This window comes from Talpa occidentalis, unplaced genomic scaffold, assembly GCF_014898055.3.
Source record: "Talpa occidentalis isolate TD23 unplaced genomic scaffold, MPIMG_talOcc4v2.1 talOcc4.5, whole genome shotgun sequence".
Classification (NCBI taxonomy): domain Eukaryota; kingdom Metazoa; phylum Chordata; class Mammalia; order Eulipotyphla; family Talpidae; genus Talpa; species Talpa occidentalis.
The window spans coordinates 124,325,363-124,351,715 of NW_023604861.1; the positions used below are offsets into that span (position 1 = coordinate 124,325,363).

Consider the following 26,353-nt stretch of genomic DNA (forward strand, 5'->3'; position numbering starts at 1 on the left):
CACCAAGTCAGTGTGTTCTAGGTTTAGATGGGCTACTGAGAGCAGAGGCGGAACTGGTGACCAGAGCTAGGGCCCTCCAGACGCCTCAGGCCTCCTCAGACAATCATTCACTGCCTCAGTTTCGTGACCCACATGGGAGACCAGGACAGGAGACCATATGTCTTCTCCCCAGAAATGAGTGGAAGGGAAATCAACAGTGTTCAGCGCACAGTAACTGAGGTGCTTGAGCACATCTTGCTAGCACCAGGGGAGACAAGCTAATTTCTTTTGTATTCCTGATGGCAGGAAGTGAGAAGGCATGTTACTCAATGCTTTTCTTGTGAATGTTCTGGGAAGAACCTACCCAGATGCTTTCAGATAACCCCCAGCATCTGCTTCAAGGTTCACAAAGATAACAAGTCCATTTATAACACTTTGTGGACACTTCTGGGAACTGCCTGCTTAGTCTGCAGGAATGATGAGCCCCAGATTCATGGACATGGACAGCAGGCTGCCCCTGCTCTGCCAGGCAACCCAGCTGTTGCTGGGGGGAGCTGCTCATTGGTCCACTGTTTTAAGGCCTCAGGGAGGGACTGGCCAACTTGCATCAAGACTTGGACCTACCCACTATAAGGGACCCCCCAGGCTCCCCACACACACACACTTCCCATTGGGACAGAGCCCTCACCTTTGGCCATTGTTCCTCTTCCGAAGCGTTCTCTTCAGGAGACCCTCCAGCCTGGGTGATCCCTAAAAGAAAGCAAATACAGTCCAGGTTATTTAGATGGAACTAACTCTCATCCAGATTTGCAAGTTTCATTGACCTGCAATTTCCCTTCATTTAATGCTCATGACAACTTTATGAGAAATACTATCATTTCCACTTTACGCACAAGAAATAGATCAAGAAAGGTTTTGTGATATTCCAAAGGTGACACGGTTAGCAAATGGTGATGACAGGATTTGAAAAGGGACATCAGACTCAACCATCAAGCTAAGTAAGTCACAGCCTAAGATCTAGACCAAGTGTGGGTACATTTTCTGTAACTGTCAGATAGCCAGTATTTTAGTTTTTTTCACTGTCTGGTCTCTGTGGCAACCATTCATCTTTGCAGTTATAATGTGAATGCTGCCACAGACAGTAAACAGAATAAAGAGAATGAAATTTGAATTTCATATAATCTTCATGTGTCATGAAATCCTCTGAACTTTTCTCAAACATTTAAAAATGAAGAAATCTTTATGAATCTTGACAAACTAATTGGCAAAAGACCTAGAATAATCAAGAGACTATTGAATAGACAGTCACTATCCATCTTCAAGACATACTAAAAAAGCTACAGTCATCAGAACAGTGTGATACTGGCAGAAGAATAGACAAATATTAATAGAACGAACCATGAAACGGGATAGAGTTCAGAAATAGAGCTACATAAATGTTGTCAACTAATCTCTGACAAAAGAGAAAAGGCAATACAACGGAGAGAAGATATTCTTTTCAACAAATGGTGCTGGAACATCCAAACACCCACATAAAAAAAATGAAAAATGTAAAAATCCTTCTAAGCTAACAAGTAATACCAAAAACAGGCAGAAGGCTGGATTTGCCAACCACTGCCTGACCTAGACCAGAACTGAAAATAAGCCATCAAGGTGCAATGAGAAGGCGGCACATCTGGTGATCAATAATAGCCTTAGACAGGGTCTGGGATCTACCTTTACATTTTACCAGACTGGTCACTGCTGGCACAGCCTTCTCACTGAAAGAGAAAAGATATCTGTGCAACAATCTGTGAAACAGGTTTCTCTAAGATCCATCATTCCAGCTGGACAAAGCTGTGACACCCACAAAGGGCCATCAGATATCTGGCCTTGGAAGGCCATTCTCCCTTAGGGCAACACCTTTTGAGCAGCAGCTTTCCACCATGCCCCTGCCTAGCCTCCACACATAGAGATGCAGATTTAATCGACCTGGGCTGGGTCTGGGAAAGCTGGCACCAGCAGTTTTTCAAAGCCTTTGAGTGATGTGCATGGGCTTTTAAGGTCAAGGCTCTAAACTCTTCAAGAAAACCCAAAGTATGTTAGCCTAATACTGTCCAGGGGTATCCAACTGCAGCTTATACTCTCCTAATTGACAGATCTGCTTTATCCTTTCTCATGTTTAATGTTTCTTCAGCATGATTTTCCACCCCTGCTTGGACCTTGACCAAGTATTTAATCTTTCTGAACCTTGATTTCCTCACCTACTAAATGGGGACAAGTCTGACTCCCCTACCTTATCAGAGGGCGTTTGTGAAGACAAAAGAACGGGAAAGTACGGTGGGGCAGGAGAGGGTTGTACACACGCGGGGGGGCTTGTGTCCCTACATGAAAGGAAGGCGCTTGTCTGGGGCACTGGTGGGGACTGTCAAGGTCAACACATGTGGACTTAAGGTCGCTCCCCTGTGTATATTAAATTCTTGGACTCTGAAAAGTGTAATATCCTCTCAGCAACCTTTGGGGTATGTAGAGGCAGGATTTATGACCCTGTTGTTGAGACTTTCACAGGCTCAGTGAGGCACGGTGATGTCAGTCAGCTGACAGATACACCAGCAAGGCGATGGCAGGCCTACGCAGTGGGCTGAGCTGCTAAGCCAGCAAGGGGAAGGTCCAGGTGAGTTTTTTGTTCCTTCTGTGCTCTCTGCTGGGAATGCCACCCTCTCTGAGTGGTAGTATCACCCTGTGGTCATCAGCACAGGCCATGGCCATGCATGGTGGTTAGGGACTTTCCAGATTCTCTCTGGCAGTTTTGGAAACTCATCATCTAGAAGTTGTGTCTGCCCAAAGGTTGATGGTGTTAATCCTGCATCACATTTTGGCACCCTCATGATAAATCTAGACTGATGGGTGAGAGCAGTGGAAAATCCTGGTCTTGCAGACATGACAAAAGAATGTTTCCATATAGTTGGGACTTGGGCTATAGAACACCTGTAATAAGCTTTTTAAATAGTCTTTTTATGATTTACTCTCGAGACAGATAAAGCAGACTAGGTTAAGGAGCATTGCATGCCGTATAAGCCCTTCAGACCCCTGCTGACCACCAAAAACCCAACACCACACACGCTCTGTCCTGTGAGAGAAGGAAGAACACCCTAGGGAGAATCCTAATAGGAGAAAGCAGACTCCACATTGACTTGAAATTTCCCCCTTCCACTTCAGATAGGAAATGCCTCACTTTTAGATTGCATTTTCCTCAAATTCCTCATGAGGGCAAATGCCTTCCAGAACCAAGAAAGAGTCATCCACAGCAGAGGGTCCACGGTGAAGGTGCACAGGTGGTCCAGTGTGGCAGGCCAGACCCTTGCTCCTCTTGCACTAGTATTCCCCACCACCACTCCCAGTTCTACCTCAGCCACTGTGGGTCAGAACTTTAAAGGGGCTCAAGCTGAGTGCAGCCAGTGGCAATGATTAGTGAGCTCCAAAGGAGGTGGAGACCTCATAGTCTCCCCATCAAAAAGTTCTTCCCACCCCAGACACAATTGGGAGGTTCACTATGAAAGGAGACTTGCCAGGACCATTATTTCTCAAAGAGATGCAAGAGGAAATGGTTGTGTAAGCCCGGATAAGAACACTCACCGTTTCAGGGTCCAGCAAATTCCTGTGGGGACCCTTTGTGAAAAAACAAGCACAAAAATTGACCAGTGCCTATTTTTTGACTCAGGACCCTTTATATCTGAAGCTAGCAGATTCATCTTGCCTAAATCACCACTGGCATCATGCCACCCCCCTGCTTACAGAACCTTTAATGCCTCCCCTTGTCCCACTACAGCAAATTCACATTGCAGGCTTGCTGTGTGACCTTGGGCTGGTCACTTAACCTCCAGAGGGTTCAGCTATTATAAATGGAAACAAAATGAATTATATGAAAGCATTTTAGAGATGTCTTTAAACTGAGACCCTCCATCATCTCGATCGCTCTCCTTGTCTTGGGAATTAAAGTCCTTTACCTCAGCCAACAGCAACACGACACTGCAGTTCAGCAGGTATGTTCACTGCTCCTCAAACCCACCATGTGGGGCCCCCACTTTGCCTTGGGGTATGCTGTTCCCCCACCTGCACACCTTGCCTGTTCCACTGTTTATCTTGATCCCCCTCATGCTTCAGTGCTCAATTGACTTTTGCCTCCCACGTGAAACTTTTCCAGCCCACGTTCATCTTTCACTTCTCTGAATCCTGTTGCTTTTATTACAGTTTCTTGCACCTATTTTGGTACTTAATTCTTTCCCAGTGATTTTATGCTGATCAGTTCTCTCTCCCCAGAGGACTCCTTACATTTGGTTGATTATCTACCAGCCAGGCTCAGGCAGGTTCAACCCAAGCTGGGCACACAGAAAGATGCTCAGACAGGTAACTGACAGTAGCAAAAATGCAACTTGATGAAATGATGATTGACAACAAAGTCCTAAAAATCTACAAGGTACAGATGATATTCCAGGAATGCAGAACTCCTGAGCCCTTAAAGAAAATTCTATGCCTGTACTTGCTGCTCAGAGCAGAATTTGGAGGAAGCATGTGAGTTGGAGTTGGGGTGGGACTGGAGAGCCAGGAATCTGATGTAGAGGAGAGTCTCACACCAGAGTTTCAGGGGTGGCTCTGACCCCATCTAGATATGTGACTCCAGCAAGTCGCCTCCCTTCTCTCATTCGTGACTGGAAGGACTTGGGTAACCAAAAGTTCTCCGCAGTTGCTTTCTACTCTTATTTGAAAGATAATACTTTCAGAAGGCATGACCGGTAACCTCCAGGAAGGATTCTAGGCCTTTGCAAAAATGTTGGCTGTCTTTACCTGTTCTAATAAGAGGGTTTCTTCACACAGGGAGTCTCCTCAACTTTGCACCAACAGGCCTGGCATGGGTCCATTACCAAGGTGATGAGTTTTTATTCCTAAGAATGATAATCTTGTGGGGGAACTGACCCATTTCAAGGAAGTAAAATTCTAGTGAAACTGTATTTTATAAGAAACAGTAATTTCCAACCAACTTGCTTTAGTCAGTTGCATTTTGGGGATAATGATGCTCCTGTTTTCTATGTGTTGGATTTTTGAGCCCATTTTAAGGTTTAAACAAAAGTTCAAGTTTGATTCTTTCCTCCCTATGGCTCTACTGCAATGCAGGGTGATGGGGGAAGGCCCTGGCTCGGATTGTCTCAGGACTGTATTCTGACTCCTGTATCTATTAACTGGATGAAGGTAGGCAAATTATTTAACTTGTGAGTCTTGGTTTTTCTCATCTGTAAAATGAGGATAATAGTATATCCTTCTTAAAGGGAAGTTGGTATTTACAGACAGAGCTTAGCAGGGGCTTGGCTGTTCTAAGGAAACTCACACCATGAATTTAGTTTGAAGGATCCTCATATAACTTCATGTGGTTTCCCCAGTGCCTCAGAGAATGATGTCTATAGTCTCTGAACACAGGCCTCTTTGTCCTAGACCTCAAAGAATCACACAAATAATTTAAGGAGTCAAAGCACCACACAATAAAAAAATAACCAAGCATATAAACAAATGAGGTGTCAAAGAGCAAGAATAGAATAAAATAGGGAAGAAATAAATCAAAGACTTTGGACATTGGCATTACTGACAGAATATAAAACTACGATGCTTAAAAAAGATAAATTTGAGGGCATTTATAGGAACACAGAATTATTTTTAAAAGAAGCATTGAGCTAATACCATCCACAAAAATAAATTCCAAATGGATTAAAGATTTAGATATAAGTCTTGCAACAATATATATAAAATACATAACAGAAAACTTTGGTGATACATGCCAGGATATCAGTAATAAAGATATTTTTGGTGACTCAATCCCTATGACAAGGGAATTAAAAACAAAAATAAATAATTGGGATTACTTCAAGTTAAAAAATTATATAGCAAAAGAACAACACAAGACAATTAAATAGACACCCAACTAAACTCAAGAAATAATAGATAAAATTTAATGTAAATTATATTCTAAAAGGCTATCATCTAAATAAGTAGTGAAATAAAGACTAAAAAAGGAGAACAAACTTATAAAGAGTCAGTTAACTGAGTTCACCACATTAGTAGATTTTGTATTTCATATTTTGTAGCAGGTTAAATAAAATTCAACAGCTGCTCATGATTTTTTTTTAAAAAATAAAAACCTTTTAGCAAACTAGGAATACAATAGAACTTTTTTAATCTCTTGAGGAGTTTCTAAATAAAAGCCTGCAGCAAATACTACCTTGATGGTGAAACATTAAACACGTTCAATTTGAACTTGGAATAAGATAAGAATGACCCCAACCATCTCTCCCAAGAACGACTGTAATGGAGGCCCCGGTCATCACAGGCAAAAGACATAGAAGGGATACAGGCTGAGAAGAGGGCAATACAACTGTCATTACTGACAAGATGGGGTATATAGATATTTTTTTTTAAAAAAACAAAAGAATATGCAGAGGATGACCTAAAGTTTACAAGTTTAATTTAGTTCAAAATCAATATGTAAAAATCAGTTTTATTTCTATATGCCAATAACAAACACTTTTCAAATAAAAAAATAATGCTATTTGCTACACAACAAAAATATCACAGACCGAGGAACAAATTTAGCAAAAGATGGGCAAGACAACTCAACAGAGAAAACCATAAAACTTTGAGAGGCATTAAAAACATAAACATATGCCCATGGTTGGAAGACTCAATATTGTGAACCAATTTGATTCATAGAATTCAAAGCAATCCCTATCAAAATCCCAACAGGTTTTCTTTGGTAGAAATCAACAAGTTGAGAGTCAAATGCCTATGAAGTTCAAAAACAAGTCATCTCTAAAGAAGAAAAAACAAAGGCTTTTCCCAAGTAATAAAATGTTCTATACAGCTACAGAATTAAGACACCATGCTATTGGCATAGGGATAGGCAAAGGTATTAAAGCAAAAAGGAGTTTTGAAACAGAATTCATATGAATATCAAATGAGTACCAATTTGAATACCAAAACATGACAATGAACATATGAATCCATATTAATGAATACCAAAAACACACTAATTCAGTCTACTCTTGAACAATGCAGGAGTTAGAGGCACCCACCCCAGGCAGTACAAAACCCACATGACTTTTGACCTCCCCCAAAACTTAACTGCAGTCATTCCTTGGTATGCAAGGAGGACTTATTTCAGGACCTCTACCCTCCAGCTCCTCAGATACCAAAAGATACAAGGATGCTCAAGTCCCTTATAGCCAGTCCTCCATATCCAGGGACTCAGCGTCTGCCTGATTCCACCAACCAATATCCGGAGGCTGGCTGAATTGGTGAATACAGAATCTGTGGACAGAAAACTATATAAGTGGACCTGCACAGTTCAAACCCCTATTGTCCCAGAGCCAATTCACCACTCTATAAGAGTGGTGGCTCTTCAGAGGGATGAGAAAACTGACTTTGCAAGCAAGCTTACTAGTAAGCTTTTCAATAAATGGTGCTGAACCAACCAGGTATCTTGCTTGGGAAAAAAAGTATCTAAAGTTGGGTTCCTCTCACACTAGTCACAAAAATCAACCCCACAGTTATGGAAGACCCAAATGAGAAAAGAAAACTTATAAAGCTGTCAGAAAGAAATTTAGGATATCTTCATGATCTCAAGGCAAGAGAGGCATTCGTACAGAAGATGCCCAGAGCACAAACTCTAAAAGACACAATTTAAAATCCACATACCGCAAGTGGGAACATATAAGTGCACAATGGAACTCTGACACACACCTCTGCAGCAGCCAGCCCTGCAAACCATCACCTCCTCCGTGGCCCTCCACCCAGAACAGTGAGGAGTTGGTCCATGATTGCAGTGGCCCTATTTCTGTTTCTGGTTTCAACTAAGGACCAACTAGAGAAAGTCAAATATACTCCCAAACACATCACTTAAGATGTCTCTCTTCTAACCTCCCCTCCCCTTGCTTCACCACTCCAACAACCTGCAATCAGCACATACCTAAGGCTCCCCCTGTCTCATCAGCCAGCTTTCCCATGGCTCTGCCTGCCTTGGAGTCTCTTCCCAATGCAAGTGACGTGGTTGACTCCCTTGCTATCAGCCAACTGGGCAAACAGCCTGTTTATTCTCATTCAAGGGGTTTCATTGATTTCCACAAAATAAAGAATCTCTCTTCTTTACAGTGTTGACGTGAGTTTCAGCTCAGTGATTCAAAGAAAAACAGAATTTTCCATCTAAAGTCTCCACAAAGAGAACAGAAAGACAAGCTTCAGAGTAGTTGATGAGCTTGTGATACATATAACCAGCCACTGAGAACAAGAGCACAGCATGTATGAAAGTCTCCTTAAAATAATTTGGGTGGGGGGAGACTTGAAGAGGCACTTCACAAATAGTTAATAAAAATGAAAAATAGAAAATGCTTTTTGGTTTCATTAGCAATGAGAAAATGCAATCACTCTGTGCAGTAGGCATAACAAGCATTACAACAAGGGGACCTTGTTATAACAAGGGCATAACAAGGGCACCTCTTCAACCTGCACCCTGCACACTCTGGCCTCATATTTGCCTAACACCTGAGGCTCAGAGAGGGTGACTTATATAAGGCAAGTAGCAGAGCTGGTGCTTGGACCCCAGCCAGGCCCAGGCCTCTACCCTTACCTCATTCTTTCCCTCTGGCGGCTCCAAGGCAAGTGTTTTCCTGTTGAGGGCTAGGGTCTCTCACTTGGAGGGGGTAAAAGATAATTTTCAAGGCCATTTTCAGTTTAAATGATTCTGTCTTTCTGAACAAAGCAAACAAGGGAGAATCAGGGAGCAGGAGACTTGGGGCAGAGAGGGTCGCAGAAGAATACAATCTTCTCAGTCTTAGCATCAGGAGAAATCCAAAGCCCGGCGAGGAGCCCACTCATTCACTCCGAGTCAACAGGCAAATCATAGCACTGAAGAGTGCGGGCAAGCCCACAGAACTCAACCTGAGATCTGCCTTCCTCATTGAGCAAAAATAAAACAAACCCCTGAGAAAAGAAAGGCACACTTACCTGGCCCCAGCAGCATCAGCGGCCCCAAGAGCAAAATGCATCGCTGAAGCCCCATGACAATGCCTTGGGGTGTGGCCAGTCTCAGATGACGTGCTGTCTCTCTCATGTCCATTCTGGTGCTCCTCTGGGGTCTGACAGTGCACGACTGTCATACGTTTCACTGTGTTCACTTCTGGAAGGGGGCAGTGGCCGGCTGTAAATGATAAATATTAACACTTAGGCAGAAGATTTCTTAAGGTAGACAAAAATGAGTAGAATGGTCTAAACAAAGGTACCAAAGCACCAGGCCCGCAGAGTCCCCTTTATATGGCTTTCCAGGATGGTGGTGCCCAGGAGTACTAGGACTGGTGTGCTGGAAGGAGTCCAGAACTGTGACTCCCAGGGGGTGGGGTGGAATCCCACATTGCTCAGAGGCCTCTTGAACTAGCAATAAAAAAGCTCAGTGTGTGCTATTTCTAAGAATCCACAAAGGGGTGCTAGACCAAGTCTCAGCCACAGAGCCCATGTGAGGGAAGGTAATGTTTTAGCAAACCTGTTTCAGCTACATATGGTGATGTAATATGTACTTTTTAAAAAATATTTATTTATGCATACAAGAGCTGGGGTACAGGCCAGAGGTGTGGGGGGGTGTGAAAAGATTCACCAGAGACAGAGTGGGGAACAGAACAGGCAGATTGACGTAAGTACACTGCTGAGGGGAATAGCAGGCCAGTCAGGAGAGGTCTGCTGTGACACGTGGGTTGTTCCCTGACCAGCCAGGGGATCAAACTCATGCTGCAGAGGCTGTGGACAGCTTCATAAGTTGCGTCTTAACCCCTTGCGCCACCAGGGAGGCCCTAATCTGTAGTTTTGTTTTTTTTTTTTTTTTTTTTTTGGTGGGACCCTCGCTGGTGGCCGGGGAACCAACCAGTGCTGCAGAGGCTGCGGGCAGCCTCGCAGCCCAGCGCTCAACCGCTGCGCCACCAGGGGAGGCCCCCTAATATGTAGTTTTTAATGAGTCACAGAAAAATATTTGAAAACTATTTCCCAGAGTTGATAAAATCCACCGAGAAATCCCAGTTTTCAAGAAAAAGAAATGTTTTCCCCTCTGGCTAAAGATGCAGCTAGACCAAATTCCCTTGTGCTGGGCAGTACCCCTTCTCAAGGCCAGTGAGCCTCACTGCAGTGCCTCTTGAGTCCTGAGTTCTGCCAGCATGGGTCCCTGCAGCTCTGCAGCTTATTCAGACAACACATACATTGCTTGAAAAATTAGAAATTCTTTCATTGTCCATCAATAGGGGACTGGCTAAGTTGCGGTATTGTCACTCAACAGAATACTATAGAGCAGTGAAAAAGAATGGGGTGGACCCACACCTATACTAACCCTTTTTGGGGAGTAATGGTAAGTGAGGCTACAAAGTATGTATGATGAGAGACACTTTTTGTATAGAGAATATAAACAAAAAGCTAGCCAATAAAATACTGTATTTTTCCAGCAGGAAGCTATTTACACACACACATATATGTGTGTGTACATAACAAAAAGCCTAAAAGGATATTTTAAGTCTGACCAATGGTTATACCACCACTACATAAGGACTGGTGGTTAAAGGGGTTAATTGGTGGCTAAAATTTTATCATGAAAATTTTATTTATTTCTTGAACTTGGAGAATGTATTCCCGTGTTATAGTCATGTGTCGCCATCAACAGGGATACTCTGAGAAATGCATCATTAAGTGACTTCATCATTGTGAATGTCACGGGGTGTCATCACACACCTAGAGAACATGGCCTACCTACACACCCAGGCTGGCATGTGTGCTTCATCAGTGTCGTTAAGGGGTACATAACTGTACCAGTGTAATTAGAAATTCTTCTTAAGGGGGAAGGAGACTAGTTAGGATCTCCTAGGTGATATATTCACTTAGACTGACACCCAAATTCTGCTACTTATGCAAGGAGTCATTTGCCTTTGGGAGTTTGTTTTCCCATTTCAACCTAATATGGTAATAATATGCTCTCCATGGTTGGGAAAAGACTCAAAAAAGTCTCGTGAGAATCTTCCTCTCCAGTAGAGGGAGGAGGCCGGGTAAGAGGGAAAGTGTCAACCCTCTGACCAAGTGGTTGGTTCCCTGCCAACCAATCCCCAGCCTTAGGTGACCTGGGAACTTTCTAAAAGTAACACCATTAACATAAGACACCTATTTCTGCTCTTAGCAAGTTACCCAGCTCTTAGCCAGGGTCACAAAAAAAGGACAAATATATATTTCTTATTATAAATCACAATATACACAGGTGTCAGAAGACCCCAGGTAAAAGAGCCTCAGAGGCGTGAGAGGCTCTATGTGACCATGGACTCCCCCACGAGGGAATCTAGCTCTGAAGCCTGCCTCCCCGAGGGCACCAAGGCCGCACGCAGCTGGAAAGAGTCAAGCAGGACCTTCCTTACCTTCCCTCCTGCTTCTCCCCTGCACCTTCCATCCTGAGCAGCCTAACTTGCCCAGAAGGGTAAGGCAGGTGTAGGGAGAAAGACTACAGCTCTTCCTTGGCTTCAATGGGTCAACCGCCCAATAAATTATCCTTTGAAATCAAAATGCATTTCATCCATCTAACCTACCGAACATCATAGCTTAGCCCAGCCGACCTTCAACTTGTTCAGAACACTTCCATTAGCCTATAGCTGGGAAAAATCATCTACCACAATGCCTGCTTTACAAGAAAGCACTGTCTGTTGGAACTTATCGAAACTTGCTCTGAATGTGAAAAACAGAAGGGCCGCATGCACTGGCACCATCAGTGTACACAGCTGAGCACACGTTGGGCCTGGAGGATGTTTGATGCACTGAACTAAATGAATCGCTGGAAGACAGGGATGCTACAGTGATAGTCATCGCTTTCTCTCTCTCCTGATGAGGCTGGAGAATAGCAGGTGGAAGGATGCTGACCCTTGCAGCTTGTGAGCGTCGTGGGCTCCCCAGGAGCCTCTGTTGCTGCTGCTGCCCGGACAGCGTGCTGAGACAGCATCCCGCTGCGTCGCTACCCAGGAGATCACAATCCCAAGGACAGCTTCTATGAACATGTGTTGCTTTCGCGCCATCATAAAGCTGACACTGTTCAGCTAAGCCATAAGTCAGGGACCCCTGTTTTGTCCCCCATGGCCTGACTGGGTTGGGGGGACATCTTCAACAGAATGGAGCTTGGAGTTTTGATATCCCATAGGGCTACATTTTTAAAAATCTGACTCTGGTCTTTGCAGGATTATAGGTCTAAGAGAGCCAGGTCATAGTTTTATAAACTTTGCATTTCTCTGCGGGCTGTGAGCTTGCAGATACCTCCACGGAACTTCTGTGAATTCCTTATCTCCTTTGCTAAAACAAATTATCATTATCATTTGTTTTGATTTGTTAATTTGCAAGACAACTTTGTCTTCCTAGATCTACTCTGTTTTAGACATGGAAAGTATTTTATCCCAGCCTATCATTTAATTTTGTCTGTTTTTTTATTGAAAAAATGTTAATTTTGATGTGGACAAATCATCACTTTTCCTTTTTACTGTTTGTACACTCCCCATTTTTCTACTAGAGGTATTTAACCTCTTTATTTCCCCCCGCCCCGCCTTCGATCCTTTTTCTCGCCCACCTCCCTCTAAACCTCAGTCTCAAAGAAACTTCACTTTTCATTGTCACAGCTTCCAATTACTTTGCTTCTTCCTTGGATTCCCTCTATTATTCAGATGTGAAATCTTATATTTGCCTGTCTCTTTGACGTTCTAGCCATACATAATTCCCTCGAGCTCCTTCCATTTTGCTGGAAATGTAACATTTCATCTTTCATTACAGCTGAATAACATTACATGTGGAATATACACCACATCTTCTTTCTCCAGGCCTCTGTCAGTGGGCACTTAGGTTGCTCCCAAATCTTAGCTATTGAAAACAATGCTGCAACAAACATGGCAGAGCACATGCATTTTTTAGCTAGTGGTTTCCTATTGTTCAGATATGTACTGTTCAGCTAACCCTCCACCTGGCTCAAATGGCAGATTATATGGTATTTCCATTTTCAGTATTTTATGGTAGGTCCAGATCACTTTCCAAAATGGCTGCATCAGTTTACAGTCCCACCAACAATGTATTAGGGTTCTTTCCCCTAACATCCTCTCCAGCATTTGTTTTGGAGATGATCTTAAGGTGGTCACAGGTGTGAGATAATCTCTCATTGTGGTTTTAACTGCATCTCCCTTATCAAAAGTGATAACAAGTATCTTTTCATATTGTTAGCTTTCTGGATATCCTTGAAGATCTGTCTATTCAGAGCTCCTGCCCATTTTTTAATTAGGTTGCTTGTTTGATCTTTGCTGTTAAGTTAGGTACAGTCTTTGTCTACCTTGGATATTAACCCCATGTCAGTTGTGTGACGTGTGAATATCTCTTTCCACTCAGTACAATGACTTTTTAATCTGCTAATATTTCTTTTGCTGTGCAGCAGATTTTTTAATTTGAGGTAATCTCAATTATTTATTTTTGTTTTTACCATCCTTGCCATAGGGGTCAAATCTCTAGAGGGATACCTACCATTGTGGTGATGAAATGCATCACTGATGCTTTCTCTCATGCATTTTGGTGTTGCAGGTCTTAGATGCAAGTCTTTAGTCCACTTTGGATTTGTTTCTATGCATGGAATTAGAAAGTGATCCAACTTCATTCTTTTACATGTGTCCATGCAGTTTTTCAGCCACATATGTTAAAAAAGACTCTCCTTTCTCCATAGTATGGTTGTGGCTTCTTTGCATAAATTAGGTATTGATATATGTGTGGACTTATTTCTGTGCTTTCTGTTCTGTTCATTGGTCTGTGTGTCTTATTTTTATTCTAGTACCATATTGTTCTAATTATTGTTGCTTCATAATAGCTTAAAATCAGGTAATATGATGCCTCCATTTTTCTTTTTTCTGGGGATTAGTTTAATTATGTAGGGTCTTTTACAGCTCTATATAAATTTTAGTATTTTCTGTTCTGTTTCCTTGAAGAATATAATTGTCATTTTAATGGGGATTACTTGACATCTATGTATCACTTTAGATAAAATAGTTTGACTATATCAATTTCTCCTATCCATGAACACGAAATATCTTTCCATCTTTGTCTTATTCTGTATCCTTAATGTCTTGTCATTTTCATTATAAATATCCTTCACCTTCTTAATTATATTAATTCCTAGATATTTAATTTTTTTGGATGTGATTGTAAATGGAATTATTTTCTTACTTTTTTTTCTTGTTCATCTGCATGTAAAAAAGCAACATGTTTTTATGTTAATTTTGTTACCTTCCACTTTACTGTATTTATTGTTTCTAATAGCTTTTTTGGTGATTCTTTACGGTTTTCTATATATAATATCCACAAATAATGATAGTCCCACTTTTTTCCCCCAATCGATTCCTTTTATTTCTTGTTTTCTGTTCTAGATAAAATATCTAGTACTAGATTAAACAGAAGTGGTGATGGTGGGTCTCCTTGCCTTCTTCCGGCTTTCACCATTAAGTATGCTATTGGCTGCAGGTTTATGATGTTGAGGTAGATCCTTGTATTCCCATCTTGCTAAGAAATTTCATCATAAATGGGTATTACATCTTATCGAATGTTTTCTCTGCATCAATTGATATTATTATAGGATTTAATACTTTGTTGATGGAGGGGATCACTTTGATCTATGTACACTCAACCACCCTTGCATGCCTGGAATATACTCCTCTTGGTCACGGTGTATGGTGCCCCGATCTTCAGCACACCCTTCTTCCTCCTCTCCCGGTTTGCTTCTTCCCTTCTTTGCCATCACTTCCTCTCTTCCTCACTGGGCTTCTCTTCAGTGCTGCTAGAATGAGCCTTTTCCTCCATCTTGACATCTGTGGCCTTCGAGAAGGGGCTGAAGGCCCTGGCCCAGAAACTCAAGGCCTTGCCCATGAGCCTACCTCCTTTTCTGGTTAACCCTGAAAGGCTACCTTCGAGCTAACCACACATTTCTGGTACCATACTGCCTCTGAATCTCTGTTCAGATTCAAAGACTGGAATGCCTTCCTCCTGTCCTTACCTGACAAGCTCCTTCCCACCTCTAGATTCACCTCCGGCCATCACAGGTAGTAGCCGAGCAAACTGCAAATGCACTTGGAGTCAGAGACATCTGGCTCTACTCTCTGCTTGGCCTTTTTCCAGCTGTGTTCCCCTGGGCAAGTCGCTTCATGTCTTCTAAGCCTCTTTCCCAGTCTATAAAATGAGGGGATAATTCATACCTTTGAGAGGTGAGGATTAAATGAAATCACGTCCACAGAGGAAGTGTTCTGTGCAGCACCTGGCTCTTGGCAGAACTCCGGAATGGAGCTAGTTTCCAGCCCCCTCCCACCAAATGTGATCTCACCCTCCTTTGAAGTTCTAGAACATTTTGGATTTCTCTGTCAGCACCGAAACTGTTCTTCAATCCCAGGCAGCAAACTCCTCTAAAGCAGGAACTCCTTTTGCATGCTTTTAGGTCTTATGCAAATGGGGTTTGTTGAATGTGAATGAGGAGGAACCTGTAGTGATCCATTCTGGGAAGAACAAATGCTTCTGGATGACTGGAGATGCCTCAAACTCAGCCATGGCCAGCACCTGACCCTAACCCTGAGACTAGCTCACCATCCAGTCCCACGGCTCATCCCAGTGCACTGGGCCACTTGACCTCTTCCTCGTCTCCACCTGTCCTGGTAGCACAATGACTTTGGGCAGGACTGGACCTGGCTGAGCAGTACTGGCCTCGAGTGATGGCCAAGCAGCAGCAGCTGGACCTCACCATCTGGCTACTTAACTTGACTGCATCTCTTTGAATTGTGAAAACTAGATGGTGACAAAAAGACCAAGGTGGGTTTCTGTGTACTGACATGAAAGGAGCCTCCGATAACAATGCTGGAAATTTTTTAAAAAGCAAGATTTGGAACTGTCATCATCAAATGTTATCATTTTTGTAAAGAAAAAAATAAAACTGGTCAAACCAGATGTCTATATTCTTCACAACACAAAGCAAAACCTCTGAAAGGATGACTTCACATTCCTAACGGTGATCATGCCGGAAAGCAGGCATGGAGATTTATACGGGGCAAGAGGGAATTTTTGCTATTTTTGCTTCAGAGATTCTGTGTTTTCTTTTTCCAGAGAAGTAATATTTTGAAAAGTAGTTTCACATGAATGAATGAACACATAAATAGCTTGAACCTATACCTCTCTTTCAAAAAATTTGCTTGTCTATACTTCCAGCCTCTCCAGTCAAAGGCACCATCAATCCCTGACCAACCCCCTTGAGAAAGAAAAGTGGAAAGTTGATGGCTTTCCACTTTCCAAGGTTGCTGTGGAAATCACATAGCCAGGCCTGTCCCTGTCCCAGGCTGTTTTTGTGACTAAGGCAATGGCTGTTGCCCATCTATCTGTCCAGAACCCATTCAGATTTGAAGGGAAGAAAAGAGACCTTTCCTTCTAGCACATTCAGAATTACCCCAATTATCTGGGCTCTGGGCTGGGCCAGGTGCCCTTGATAAGTTCCTCCCATACTCAGAGAGTTTCCTTCCTAAGGCCCCTGATGCTCCCTGCTACCAGTTGATTCAGATGGCGCCACCTCCACTAGTTAGCACTGATGGTTCTCAATGCACAGGAGGCAGGTTCCCGAGGCCACCGCCAAACTGCTCACTTCCCTGTAGTTATTTGGGCCTGAGTCTGTTGGTGTGGTCCCTGGATACCTAACTCTTCCTGGATGGGTACCCACTCCCCAGTAGGCCTGCTTCCTCTCAAGGTGCCAAGTTGTTCATTTATCCCAAGGGAATAAATGGGGAGGGAGGTGGGACCTTCCATTATTTCTGTTTGCAGACCTCTCTGTGCTCTGATGTGGGCTAAGTAGTTGTGGGTACTGTTATTAACCAACAAGCATTCAGGTCATGGGAGGTGAGAGTTGCTGTTCTCTGCACTGCTGCCCAGTCAGTGTCCAGTGCGTTTTCAGAGATCATTAGCCTGCTGGGAACACACCTGCAACAGGATGAGAGTGGGCTGATGGGGAAGGTCAGGAAACCACACTCCACTGAGAAGGAGAAAAGGAACAGGGGCTATGTAGCAGAGACATGAGACGAACCAGGCAACGTGGTTCCTTCCATTGAACACATAAAAGATGGTCAGGAGAGAAAGGGATAGAGTAATTACTAATGTTAGTAGCACTAATACAACCACTGCTAGTAAAACTAGTAAGAAATCTCTATCTGGTGCTTTCAAGGTGCTGGGCACTGTATCAAGCACAGTGTGCTTGTGCTTTGACTCACTGATTTAGACATTAAAAAAGCTAATAAATGAAGCCATAGAAGACAAGTTTTGTTTTAGCCATTTTGTCCAGGGAGATTTTCTCGGTAAGTGGAGAGCTCTCTGTCTCTGGAGGAATGCAAGCAGATGGGAGGCCACTGAGATGCAACTAAGGAGTGATTATATTAATGATTCTTAAGGTGTCTTTCACCCCTGACATTCTATGATTCAACTATCTTAACTTCAGGGACCTATCATGGGGACTGAGTGGGGAGAGGCAGAATGGGGACAGGAGAACCAAGGTATGAAGTGAGTTCAGTGCACACAAATGTCAGTCTGACATCAGGTTGAGGTGGACAAAATGTGTTCTGAGTGCATATACGCAAATCTATAGGAATGGATAGATACACGGAGAGAATCAATTATGTAAGAACCTTTGTGCAACTCACCATCCTGTGAGAATCTGACAGATTAATTTATATGGTTAGAACAGTGTTTTCCAGATGACTAGACCCCATTAGTGGTTTATTAAATCAATTTGGTTGTCTGTAACAATTAAAAAAATAGAAAACTACCACAGTGCAGCACAAGTAATTAGTACAAATTATTTCACCCAAGTTTTGCTTCAATATGTGAGTTTATGTTTTATATGTATATATGCACTGAACTGATATAAAATTGGTAGAAAAAGTTTGAAAGACAGTTAGAGACAGTTGTAGGAGCATCCCTGTTCTGTGGGCCGAATCCCATCTCAGATTAATTTTATCAGGTCAAGTTCAGAACAAGACAGCAACCAAGTTCAGACCTGATCGGAACCAGGGGATTGCCTGGTCCAGGACCCACCTCCGATGGGCTCCAGTGCCCACTGGGAAGGCAGTGGCAGAACCACTTTCCTCAGAAGCTCTCTGTCGTCTTGAACAGTCTCATTGCCCTGAGTGTCCTGCTACTTGCAGATATACTGCTACACCATGACAGCCACCATCGACACTTTCATATCAATCACACTCCTCACTTCAGGATTAAGCCAGAAGCCTCTGCACTTAACTGTGTGTCTCTACAATCTCCTCCATGCAGATTTGTTCCCTTGACGCTTCATCTCAACCTCTTGATGTCTTTGACAAGATGGCATAGATGCCTGAGTTATGGCATTGAATTAGCTGCATAACCCATTCCCCTCCCCTCAAGATTTCTGAATTATTTACCTTGTAGAATAGACTTATTTACTATTATTTGCAAACTGAAGGAACCGACAGAAAAATGAACGATGCTGCAGCCTGTGGGGGAGATGTGCTGAGCTGTGTACCAGCAGCAACTGCTGTCCAGAGAAGCTGCGCCCCACAGGCCCTCAGGGGATACCCCAGTATGTGTGTGCTCACCTAGGGGCCAGAGCAGATGTTTACTTGTACCTTAAGAGAACTAGTGCTTAGGAAGAGTTGATTACACCATGTGCTTTCACGTTTGGAATGCTTTCTGTCAAAAGCCCATTTCTACCCACTCTTATTCATGGGGAGTGCCTGGAATTAAAAAACAGATGCTAAAACAACAACAGCCACAACAAAAACCCCCAAAACAAAACCAAAAGACCAGGATGCTATATGGCTCATGTAGCTTGACCCCAGGATGTGTCTGTCTTGAAGTTGAGTGATAATAACAAACAATAAGTGCTCTAAAAACTCTTGAATTTATCTGCTATTTTTTAAGAATTGGTAACACATGGACACATAACAAAATTCAAAGGAAAAAAGAACATAGAAATTCCAGCAAGTGAAATGCAAGTTGTCTTTTCTCTTCCCCCACTTTTTTTATTCTGACAGAACAAAATCTGTTTACTGATGGTTCTTTTCCCTCCCAAAGCTCTAGATCACACCAAACTTTCTATAAAACAGAAAGGCATTTGCCAAATTCAAATTAGTCTATTTCCACTAAACAAAATCCACCAACAAAAGACCATGACTTGTCACTTTTGAGGGTATTCAAAAAATATAACTCAAATTTAAAAAGCAATTAAAAACAAAAGAGTCCAATATTCTTTGAAATAGTCTCCCAGAAGTAACTGTAAGAAGAGCAAATAGCCATTTGGACCCAGAACTTCTAGTCTATTAAAATGTGAAGTTTCACTACTTTGTAGTCATTACTTATAAATAATCATGCTCTGGCTTATACCAATTTGGGGCAAAAAGATTTATAAGAACTATATATCCATATATCATTAAGGATAAACGGGTCCTAAGCAACACAAGATATAACACAAAATGAATTAAGAAATTGAGAGGATATATTTTTGGCATCATCCTGCCTTTTTTGAATTCCCCTTAGGCTAGGCCCTCTCATGACAGTCCTCTCCACCTTTATGACAGTCCAATACCCAACAGCTTCCCCCTTGCTGTTGGGAATGAACTGCCCAAAGGCGAACTTTTCACTTGTCCCAAGATCCCATCCCCCCTTCCAACACACCATGATTCCCTCTCAGCAACTCCTTACTGTAGCAAACCAACATGCTACCATTTCCCCAACATGCTACCATTTCCCCAACATGCTACCATTTCCCCCAATGTCAAAAATCAAAATAAAACTTCTCTAGACTTCATAGCCTTTTCCAGCTCCAATACCACGTTTCTCCCTTTTTAGATGGTAAAAGTCCTTGAAAGATCCCTCCATACTCAAGTTCTTTTTTTCAGGGGGGGAGGTGCTATTTTATTTTAATTTTTAAAAATTATTTTAATTTTTAAATTTTTTGCATCATTGTTCATTTTAAAACAATATTTGCTTCCCCTCATCCCCTCAGGTGTAGTCCCCATAGAGTTTCCTTCCCCAATGCACCTGTGCACCATCACCTCAGTCCTCTGTGCTCTTCCCTCTTTCCCTCCCTCTAATTCCTCTCCCTCCTCCTCCCCTGCAGGATGTCTCTGATTTATAATTGTCTATTTTTGCTTTGTTGTGCTTTGTACTGTTATTTTTTACACTGATGTCTTATTTGGTTCCCTTATATTCCTGCTATAAGTGAAACCATACGATATTTTTCTTTTTCCTTCTGGCTTATTCACTGAGCATCATTCCTTCTAGCTCCATCCACGTTGCTGTGAATGGCATGAGTTTATCTTTTTTGATTGCTGAATAATATTCCATTGTGTATATATGCCACATCTTCTTGATTCAGTCATCTATTTTTGGGCATTTGGGTTGTTTCCAGGTTTTACCTATTGTAAATAGTGATGCAGTAAACATAGGGGTACAGGTGTTCTTTTGAATCAATGTTTTTGTGTCCTTTGGTTAGATCCCTAGGAGTGGAATTGCTGGGTCGTATGGTAGCTCCATTTTTAGAAGACTGAGGAACCTCCAGACAGCTTTCCATAGTGGCTGGGCCAGTTTGCACTCCCACCAGCAATGTAGGAGGGTTCCTTTTTCACTACATCCTCGCCAACATATGTTGTTGCTTGTTTCTTTGATATGTGCCATTTTTACTGGTGTAAGGCGGTATCTCAATGTAGTTTTTATTTGCATTTCCCTGATAAGGGATATTGAACATTTTTTCATGTGCCTGTTGGCCATTGCATTTCCTCTTTGGAGAAATGCCTTTTAAGTTCTTCTCCCCATTTCTTGACTGGATTGTTTACTTCGTTTTGTTGAGTCACGTGAGTTCTTTGTATATCTCTGTGATCAGTCCCTTATCAGTTGTATGGAGTGCAAGGATTTTTTTATTTTGGTTAATGTCTCTTTTGCTGTACAGAAGCTTTTCAGTTTGATGTAATCCCAGGTGTTTATCTTTTCCTTGACTTTCTTTCCTTGATGAGTCTTTATATATGTTTTTGAGATGTATGTCTTGTAGTGTTTTGCCTATATTTTCTTCTATATATTTTATGGTTTCAGGTCTTATGTCCAGTTCTTTTACCCATTTTGAGTTGATTTTTGTGCATGGTGAGAGGTAGTGTTCTAGTTTCATTTTTTTGCATGTGGTGGTCCTGTTTTCCCAGCACCATTCATTGAACAAACTGTCCATGTTCCATTGCATATTCTTTGCTCTTTTGTCAAAGATCAGTTGTCCATGTAAGTGTGGCTTTATTTCTGGGCTCTCTATTCAGTTCCATTGGTCTGTGTGTCTTTTTTTGTTCCAATACCAAACTGTTTTAATTATTATGGCTTTGTAGTATAGCTTGAAGTTTGGAAGTGTGATACCTCCTTTCTCCATTGTTTTCATCGGTAGGGCTTTGGCTATTTGTGGTTTTTTGTGGCTCCATATGAATTTTATTAGTATTTGTTCTATTTCTTTGAAGAAATGTCATTGAGATTTTTATTGGAATAGATTTGAATCTGTATATTGCTTTTGGTAGGATGGCCATTTTAATAATGTTAATACTTCTAATCGGTGAGCAGGGGATGTCTTTCCATTTCTTTGTATCGTCTTCTAGTTCCTTTAACAGTGTTTTATAATTTTCTTTGTATGGGTCCTTTACCTCTTTTGTTAGGTTTATTCCCAAGTATTTAATTTTTTTGTATCAATCATAAAAGGGATGTTTTTCTTGATTTCTTCTTCCTCAGATTGATTGGTTATGTATAGGAAGGCTACTGACTTCTGTGTGTTGATTTTGTATCCTGCTACTTTACTAAACTGGTTGATTATTTCGATAGTTTTTCTGTGGAGTTTTTAGGGTTCTCTATGTATATTATCATATCATCTGCAAATAGTGATAGCTGTACTTCTTCTTTCCCTGTTTAGATTCCTTGTCCATACTTGAGTTCTTTATCTCAGTTGAGTTTGGACCCCACTAATTGAACAAAACAGCTATTCTCAGGTTCATCAATGAACTTCATGTTACTAAACCCAGTAGTCAGCTTTTTATTGTCATCTTAATCTATCAGCAGCATTTGATATAGTTTACCATTATATCTTTAAAAAAAAAATACTTCCCTTGAAGTTCAAGACAACATTCTCTGGTTTTTTCTCTTCCCTTATTGTCCACTCTTTCTGGTTCTGCTTTGTAAAATTTTCCTCATTGTGTTGATGTTTAAACACTGGAGTATACTTGGCCTTGGTTCTGGGCCCGTGTCTATGCTACAGGGATACTCACATGACTACCCACTCCTGTGCCTTTATACATCATCTGTATACTGTCAAATGTAAGTGACTTCACTCTGGAACTCCAGGGCACATCCAACTGGTTAGTGAACATCTCCATTTGGATGTCTAATGCACATTTCAAACATAGCATGTCTACAACAAAACTTCTGACAGTCCTGCGTAGCTCAGTAAACACCCACTGGATAAACACCTACAGATAATACTTACGAACTCAATAAAATATGAAAAGCAACTACATGAAGGCCCTTGAGAGTAAACAAGTTTCTGGAGAGGAGTCAACACTTGGAAAAAGTGAATGGATGGGATGAGTTTCCCCTTTTTAAAAATGATTTCTAGCCTAATGAGAGGCAGTAGTAGGATCACAAAGTGAGATTAAGTGATAGAAAGCCTGTATTTTGTCTGTATTATGTCTGGAACCTGTATACTGTCTGGAATAGAGTTTAGGCAACCAGTCTTTGGAAAGTGAGGGGGAGAGTCCAGGAAAAGTAAGATCCAGAAAGGAAGAACACAAATCTTGTATATAAATTATCTCCAAATCTCTGGCTAATTATTAAACCAAGAATGCATGAGGCAGGCTTAAGCAGCCCAAATAAGGACAGAAGAAGTGACCTGAGGCAGGATCTATGGACCAAGAGATAGTTCCCAGTTTGACCCAATCAACTTAACTGCCTGAAAAACAAACAAATCAGCATTTAGGGGAGCTATATAACACAGTACACACAAATTAGTAACCATAATGTCCATATTATGCCCAAATTACTTGACATATTAAGAAAATGGAAAACAACCCATTTTCAAGAGGAAAGATAATCAAAAGAAACACTATGAGATGACCCAGATTAAAATTTTAAAGTACTTGTGATAATTGTACTTTATGAGGTTGGGATGGATCATATGTTTGTAGCAAATGAAAAGATGGGAAACCTTAGTGGAGAAATGAACTTAAAAAAACCTAAATGGAAATTCTAGAACAGACATAGATAATATTTAATATTGAAAAAATTCACTTGGTAGATCTAAAAACAGAATAACAGAGGAAAGAGTCAATGATCTTGACAGTAGATTAGGAGAAAGTATCCAGTCCAAAGAAAAGAGAAAATATTGAGAAAAAAAGAACAGAGCCTCAAAGGCTCTGTTAAACAACATTAAAATGTCTAACATGTGTAACTGAAATCCCAAAAGGAGTGGGGAGAAATTATTGGAAAGAAATTTTTGAAGAAGTAACAGCCCAAATTTTGTGAAAGACATGCACAAACAGATTCTAGAAGCACAGCACACCCCAAACAAGGTAAATACTAAGAAAATTTTCCTCATGCATATTGTAGTCAGACTGCTTAAAATCCAAAATAAAAAAATCTTGACAGTAAATAGAGAAAAAATGATAGATTACATATTGGGGGAGGGGACACAACGCAAATAATCCTGAATTCTCATCAGAAACAATGGAAGAAATACCCAATAAGGGGTTAATATCCACACTATACAAGGCACTTACACAATTCAAAAGCAAAAATAAAAAGAATTTGAATAGACATTTTTCCAGAGGAGATAAACAAATATACAACTCTCCAATGGTACATGAAAAGGTGTTCAACATGACTGGTCATCAGAGAAATGCAAATCAAAACCACAATGAGACATGCTTTCACATCTATTTGAAGGGCAATTGTCAAAAAGACAAAAAATAATGCATTGATGAAGTATGAAGAAAAGGGAACCCTTGCACATTGTTGGTGGTAATAGAAACTGTCACCACTATGGAAAGCAGTACAGTGGATCCTCAAGAAATTAAAAGTGCCACATGATCCAGCAATCCCACTTCTGGATATTTATTCAAAGAAAGAAAATCTTATCTCCAAGTGTTACTTGTACTCCCATGTTCACTGCAGCATTAGTCACAATAGCTGAGGTGTGCAAACAATCTAAGTGTCCATCAACAGAAAAATGAGTCAGGAAAAGGTGATGTATATAACTTAGTGTCACAAACACCTACAACACAGGCTGAAGGCTCAGGTAAAGGGTTATGGGAGTGCAAAGTAAGGAAACTATAATTTATTGTGCATTCCCCATGTTCTCCCACCATTTGATCGTCATTACTTCCTGCTATATTATTTACTGCCATTAATCCACAGGGAAAGATTGGGGCTCAGAGGGATTAAGAGTTTTCCAAAGTCACACATAGAGTGGACAATGGCAAAATTCAAATCTAGGTCTTTATAATTTCATTCATAAATTTGTTGCATCACATACTCCCAAGATCCGGTCTGGCTCAGGTGAGGGAACAGTGTGGAAGTAGCTAGAAAGGCTTTCTGAAAAAGGTGGTGCCTTGGTTCGTGAGAAATTCAGAAACACACACACACACACACACACACACACACACACACACACACACACTCCCTGTTTCTCTCACTTGTAATTTCCTAAGTGATAAGAGCACAAGGAGCATCTTTTGTTCTTATATTTGGTCTTTGACTCTGGTTCTTGGCCAGAGCTCCTAAATCCCTTGGAATTTCAGCGTTTTCTGTTCTAATAAGGTGACTCTCTGTGGGCTCCTGAGTGGGGGTTGGTCACAAGAAAAACGAAGACATGATCAGAAGCTTTGGATTTTCAGGCTCATCCCTTCCTCACCAATACCACCCCTCCCCCCCCCCATTCTCCAGAGAGGGGAGAAGGATTGGAAATAAAGTTAAGGATCCATCATGAAGCCTCCATAAACATCCTAAGGGTACAGGGTTTGGAGAGTATCCAGGCTGGTGAATACTGGGCGGTGGTGGGAGCATGGGCACCCCTGCCCACACAGCCCTTTTTAAGATCTCTTCCATCTCAATGTTTCGGATTTCTTTTATAATAAACCGGTAAACAATAAATAAACTGTTTTTCCTGAGTTCTGTGACCCACTGTTAGTAAATTAATCAAGCCTGAGGAGGGGACTGCCAACCAGAGCCAGTCAGAGCAGGGTGCTGTGGCCACCCGTTGGGCACCGGGAGTGGTGCAGCTGGAGCTCCCTGTCCCTGGGCTGCCCCTCACACCAGCCACTCAGCCCCAGGCTCAGACAGACTTGCTCTTCCCAGGAAGGGCTCACAGCCTGGGTCTCTCTTCTGATGACCTTTTCCCACAGTGGCAGGGGTGTTTGGGGGGTACTGGAGGAGGGTTATTCCTTTGCCTCTAAGTGAGGTGTCAAGAGGGGTCTCTGGAGTCCTCCAAGTCTCTGATCGGTTCCTCAGTTTACATATGTCATGTCCTCATGAGGTCTTCCCTAACTACCCTAACACCCCCATGTCCCCACCCAACCCTTCCTTCCCCCCCCCCCCCTTCCACTATCCTGTCTGGTTTTCTGCCCAGGGTTCACTACCCGGAATTAGCTCACTTGCTTACATATTTTTATGTCACTCCTAACAGAATCTAAGCCCCACAAAGATGAAGGTTTGCCCCTCATTTCCAGAAAGATGGGTGGCACAAGTTGCTCAGCAAGTGCTTGTTGGCTGCTGAATAATTGTGTTACCCACCAATAACCAGGGCAAGGCAGCGGAACATTTCTGGATCCCACTTCCTCATCTAAGTGGGCAATTAGACTTAATGATGTGCTCTGCCCTTACTACAGTGCCCTGAATGTTCTAGCAAGTACCAGAATGACCCTGTTTTTTCACACAAAGGCTTCTGATAGGTCACGGTTGTGAGGGACTTAGAGAATTCCTAGCAGCCCGATGTTGCCTGACCTTTCTGTGAACTCCAGAGCAAGGTCAGTGTGTGCTAGGTAGATCTGGGCATCGGGGAGCTCCTCCCTAGGAGGAAAGCTCTGAGATGGCAATCTTGCTTTACCTACTTGAACAGCCCACATGCCTAGAACAGCTCCTGGCACGCAGCAGGCTCAACAGGTAGCTACTGGACCAGGAAAGCGGCGGTCACACCAGGCACTCCAGCAGCTCTCAGCCCCTGTGTGTCCACTCTCCGGCGAGTGTTCCATTTGGGTCGTGTGTGGTATGA

General features: G+C 42.1%; 1 protein-coding gene across 8 annotated transcripts in view; it reads right to left on the minus strand.

Moving 5' to 3' along the window:
• PLB1 (phospholipase B1) overlaps positions 1–15,346 on the minus strand; it is a 115,727-nt gene extending 100,381 nt beyond the window's left edge. For 6 of the 8 annotated variants that reach the window (XM_054701244.1, XM_037528296.2, XM_054701245.1 and 3 more), the window contains exons 1-3: positions 15,273–15,346; positions 9,004–9,196; positions 668–729 (exon numbers count right to left, since the gene is read on the minus strand). In XM_054701244.1, the coding sequence (XP_054557219.1) occupies positions 668–729; positions 9,004–9,115 (174 nt within the window). In that variant the 5' untranslated portion in view covers positions 9,116–9,196; positions 15,273–15,346. The other 2 variants (XM_037528295.2, XM_054701243.1) reach the window with 2 other exon arrangements.
• Between the last annotated feature and the right edge of the window lie 11,007 nt (positions 15,347–26,353).